Here is a 5,165-nt window from a genome sequence, read left to right on the forward strand (position 1 = left end):
ACAAAAATTAGCTGGGCGTGGTGGTGCACGCCTGTAGTCCCAGCTACTTGGGAGGCTGAGGCAGGAGACTCGCTTGAACCCGGGAGGCGGAGGTTGCAGTGAGCTGAGATCACGCCACTGCACTCCAGCCTGAGTGACAGAGAGAGACTCTGTCTCAAAAAAATTAAAAAAACGTGTGGGGCGGCATTTGGATACAGAGACAGACAGACACAGAGGGAAGACTATGTGAAGACAGGGAGAACCGCAGCTACAAACCAAGGAATGCCTAAGATACCAACCAAGCACCAGGCCTGAGAGAGGCCTGAGCAGATCCCCTCTTGAGAAAGAATAAACCAGCCCTGCCACCTCCTTTTTACCTTTTTTTTTCTTTTGAGGCAGAGTCTCACTCTGTTGCCCAGGCTGGAGTGCAGTGGTAGGATTTCGGCTCACTGCAACCTCCGCTTCCCAAGCTCAAGCAATTCTCCTGCTTCAGCCTCCTGGTTAGCTGGAATTACAGGTGTCTGCCACCACATCCGGCTAATTTTTTTTTTTTTTTTTTTTGTATTTTTAGTCGAGACAGGGTTTCAACATGTTGGCCAGGCTGATCTCAAACTCTTGACCTCAGGTGATCCTCCTGCCTTGGCCTCCCAAAGTGCTGGGATTATAGGCATGAGCCCCTGCACCTGGCCGGCCTGCCACCTCCTTGATCTTGGACTTCCAGCCTCCGGAACCGTGAGCCATGAAGTTTTGCAAAACTAGTACACCCCACCCACACCCCTACGCTTTAATGCTATTCAGCCAAATAATTTGAATATAAGGAGGTGACCTCTAGAATCTACAAACAAATGCTCACATGCTCAGAGGACAGAGGGCTTTCTTAGGACAAAACCCAGAACTTAGAAGCACCCTACAGTGCACCCCCACATCCATCCCCTGACCCCTCAGCTAGGTGGTGGGCCCTGGCCTGGGAACAAATGCTTCAAGCCCAACCTTTGGCAAATTGCCCACCTACTACACCCAGCTACACGTTTGAGGCCAGGGGGCCTCCCCTGTGACCCATAAACGTGGGTGGAAATCCATCCTTTCTCCACAGTAAGCCTTGAGACCTTCGATCAGGAAAATGTCTATTTATTCCAAAAAATACCAAGTCGCAGCTCCTCTGGCTGTCCTCACCAGGGAATTAATTAGGGGAAGGGGCCAGTGTTGGAGAGGGGGTGGAGAGAGGAAGTGATGAGGAGGGAGGCAGAAGCTGTTGGAGGGTCTTCAGGTGTGGAACTATTTATCTTCTCCCTGTGAAGTGCCCCCTCCCATGCTCCCCCAACCAGACGGGGAGATGCTTGTGTGTGTGCTTGTGTATGCATGGGTTTGTGTGCATTTGCATTTGTTGGGGCATGGGGAAGTCTCAGATGACGAGGTCCCAGCTCAAGACGTGGAGGGGAATTGTCAGTACACACCTGCTCCCACCCCTCAAGACCTCTCTCCTCTATGGCTTATTTGAGATCAAATCAAGGCCCCAGGGTCAGGCAGCCTGTGCCGACTGAATAGGGACAGGGCTAGGGGTGGGATCCCTGGAATCCAGGCTGGGCTAGAGCTAGTGGAGGGGGGTTAAAAAAGCTGAAAGGCCCAGACCCCCAAATCCCGGCAGCTGGAGAAAGCTGAGTGTTCCGCGGAGGTGTTGAGCAGAGGGGAGGGGGCTGGGAGGGGGCGGGTGCTCAAGCTGGCTCCTTTCTGGGGAAGTCACAGTCGGCCTGAGCGGTGCGGGGCTGGGGAGGCCCTGGAAGGGATGGGAGGAGCCCCTCAGAGCAGCTAGAAGCCATGGGGTTGAAAAACTGGCACCAGGGCCCAGGTGGATTTGGGTAACCCCCATTTCCTCAGTGTGGTGGGAACCAAGGGCCAGTTGTCTGCCCCAAGCTCCTGACAAGAAGGATTGTGAGGTGCCAGTGTTTGCGGGGAGACATAAGAGGGAGGGGGACGGCCCAGGGGAGGAAGAAGAGGCCCCCCCCACCTCGCCCTAGGGGCTGGGGGAGGGGCGTGTAGCCCTTTAAGAGTGGGGGAATGGCCGCCCCCGCAACATGGCTATGTACAAAGAGAATCGAGGGAAGATTGTGCATTGGGTGCTGGGGACTTCCTGCCACCCCCGGAGGCTCCCCGGGTGTTAGGGTGTTAGGGAGGGAGGTGAAGGAGCACCCCTGGTCCCCGCAGATGTGCTGGCAGGGACCATTGCTCTCCAGTGTCCCTGCTGCAGGATGAGGCCAGCAGAAGACAGCACTGAAGGCCCCAGGTCGGTCACCAGCTTTGACCCATCCCGTGGGGGTCAGGGATCTCTGAGGAGAATTTGGCCGAGGCCAGTGGAGTGCTGATCCTGGTAGGGGCCCAAGTGACAGGGATTGGGCAGGGGGCAGTGGCGTCACCTGAGGGTTGAAATGCTTCCCCTCTGGTGATAATGAGAGGTTGCTGGGTTGACCCTGTCACCAATCAGATGGCTGGGTGAGGGGCAGCGCTGCTGTCAGGAGGGGCCTGGGTGCCTCACCGGGGGGTAAGGTGAGGTTGGCTGAGGCCACATCTGTGGTGGGATTGATGCAGGCATCATCCTCGGTCAGGAGTGAGGCAATGACATAAGGAGGGCCAGAGTAGGGGTGAAGTCTTCAGAAGGGGACAGCTGGCCCCACCCCTGTCCTTTTAGTGGAAACGGGAATATGGCCTGTTGTGCTGGTTCCCCTTAAGTGAACAACTGTAAGTACCATGTGGCCCCAGAGGACAACTGAAATACAGCCCGTCACGGTACTTGGCTCCTAAGATGATGGCTCTTGGGGGATGATGGCACATGGTTGCAGTGGACTCTGGGATGACACCAGGGTTATGGTGGATACTAGTGGATGGTGACAGCACTGGACCTCATGGATCCTGGGAGATGATAACACCAGGGTCATGGTGGATCCTAGTAGATGGTGACAACACTGGACCTCATGGATCCTGGGAGATGATAACACCAGGGTCATGGTGGATCCTAGTAGATGGTGACAACACTGGACCTCATGGATCCTGGGAGATGATGACACCAGGGTTATGGTGGATCCTAGTGGATAGTGACGGCACTGGACCTCATGGATCACGGATGATGACACCAGGGTTATGGCGGATCCTAGTGGATGGTGACAGCACTGGACCTCATGGATCCTGGGAGAAGATGACACCAGGGTTATGGTGGATACTAATGGATGGTGACAGACAGCACTGGACCTCATGGATCCTGGGAGATGATGACACCAGGGTTATGGTGGATCCTAGTAGATGGTGACAACACTGGACCTCATGGATCACGGATGATGACACCAGGGTTATGGCGGATCCTAGTGGATGGTGACAGCACTGGACCTCATGGATCCTGGGAGAAGATGACACCAGGGTTATGGTGGATACTAATGGATGGTGACAGACAGCACTGGACCTCATGGATCCTGGGAGATGATGACACCAGGGTTATGGTGGATCCTAGTGGATGGTGACAGCACTGGACCTCATGGATCCTGGGAGATGATGACACCAGGGTTATGGTGGATCCTAGTAGATGGTGACAACACTGGACCTCATGGATCACGGATGATGACACCAGGGTTATGGCGGATCCTAGTGGATGGTGACAGCACTGGACCTCATGGATCCTGGGAGAAGATGACACCAGGGTTATGGTGGATACTAATGGATGGTGACAGACAGCACTGGACCTCATGGATCCTGGGAGATGATGACACCAGGGTTATGGTGGATCCTAGTAGATGGTGACAACACTGGACCTCATGGATCACGGATGATGACACCAGGGTTATGGTGGATCCTAGTGGATGGTGACAACACTGGACCTCATGGATCACGGATGATGACACCAGGGTTATGGTGGATCCTAGTAGATGGTGACAACACTGGACCTCATGGATCCTGGGAGATGATGACACCAGGGTTATGGTGGATCCTAGTGGATGGTGACAACACTGGACCTCATGGATCACGGATGATGACACCAGGGTTATGGTGGATCCTAGTAGATGGTGACAACACTGGACCTCATGGATCCTGGGAGATGATGACACCAGGGTTATGGTGGATCCTAGTGGATAGTGACGGCACTGGACCTCATGGATCACGGATGATGACACCAGGGTTATGGTGGATCCTAGTAGATGGTGACAACACTGGACCTCATGGATCCTGGGAGATGATGACACCAGGGTTATGGTGGATCCTAGTGGATGGTGACAACACTGGACCTCATGGATCACGGATGATGACACCAGGGTTATGGTGGATCCTAGTAGATGGTGACAACACTGGACCTCATGGATCCTGGGAGATGATGACACCAGGGTTATGGTGGATCCTAGTGGATAGTGACGGCACTGGACCTCATGGATCACGGATGATGACACCAGGGTTATGGCGGATCCTAGTGGATGGTGACAGCACTGGACCTCATGGATCCTGGGAGATGATGACACCAGGGTTATGGTGGATCCTAGTGGATGGTGACAGCACTGGACCTCATGGATCACGGATGATGACACCAGGGTTATGGCGGATCCTAGTGGATGGTGACAACACTGGACCTCATGGATCCTGGGAGATGATGACACCAGGGTTATGGTGGATACTAATGGATGGTGACAGACAGCACTGGACCTCATGGATCCTGGGAGATGATGACACCAGGGTTATGGCGGATCCTAGTGGATGGTGACAGCACTGGACCTCATGGATCCTGGGAGAAGATGACACCAGGGTTATGGTGGATACTAGTGGATGGTGACAGACAGCACTGGACCTCATGGATCCTGGGAAATGATGACACCAGGGTTATGGTGGATCCTAGTGGATGGTGACAGCACTGGACCTCATGGATCACAGGAGATGATGACACCAGGGTCATGGTGGATCCTAGTGGATGGTGACAGCACTGGACCTCATGGATCACAGGAGATGATGACACCAGGGTTATGGTGGATCCTAGTGGATGGTGACAGCATTGGCTCTCGTGGATCCTGGCAGGTGATAACACCATAGTTGAAGTGGATACTGGGAGGTAGTGGCACATGTTTGAATGAAATCCTGGGAGGTGGTGGCACATGGTTGAAGTGGATCCCTGGAGATGATGACACCATGGATCCCTGCAAATGATGATGACACTATTGGGC

The 5,165-nt window shown here is 54.1% G+C and overlaps 1 protein-coding gene across 2 annotated transcripts; it reads right to left on the bottom strand.

Annotated features, from left to right (window-relative positions):
• Positions 1–3,536: 3,536 nt before the first annotated feature.
• Positions 3,537–4,892, bottom strand: LOC112206412 (uncharacterized). Of its 2 annotated transcripts, none has more exons than XM_054673552.2 (2): positions 4,654–4,892; positions 3,537–4,514 (listed from the first exon to the last, which is right to left on the bottom strand). In XM_054673552.2, the coding sequence occupies exons 1-2, from the start codon at positions 4,798–4,800 to the stop codon at positions 3,633–3,635; spliced, it is 1,029 nt and encodes a 342-aa protein (XP_054529527.1). In that variant the 5' UTR covers positions 4,801–4,892; the 3' UTR covers positions 3,537–3,632. The 2 variants fall into 2 exon arrangements, with proteins under 2 accessions (XP_054529527.1, XP_054529528.1); XM_054673553.2 differs by having other exon boundaries at positions 4,581–4,747.
• Positions 4,893–5,165: the final 273 nt, after the last annotated feature.

Source organism: Pan troglodytes, chromosome 20 (genome assembly GCF_028858775.2).
Source record: "Pan troglodytes isolate AG18354 chromosome 20, NHGRI_mPanTro3-v2.0_pri, whole genome shotgun sequence".
Lineage (NCBI taxonomy): Eukaryota > Metazoa > Chordata > Mammalia > Primates > Hominidae > Pan > Pan troglodytes.

What these genes read in the sequence shown, in the direction of transcription:
- LOC112206412 (XM_054673552.2), bottom strand. Translation starts at nt 4,800, where the DNA reads ATGAGGTCCAGTGCTGTCTGTCACCATCCACTAGTATCCACCATAACC. An exon ending in CATCTCCCAGGATCCATGAG is followed by an intron (nt 4,515 to 4,653) that starts GTCCAGTGCTGT and finishes GTGATCCATGAG; the next exon opens with GTCCAGTGCTGTCACCATCC.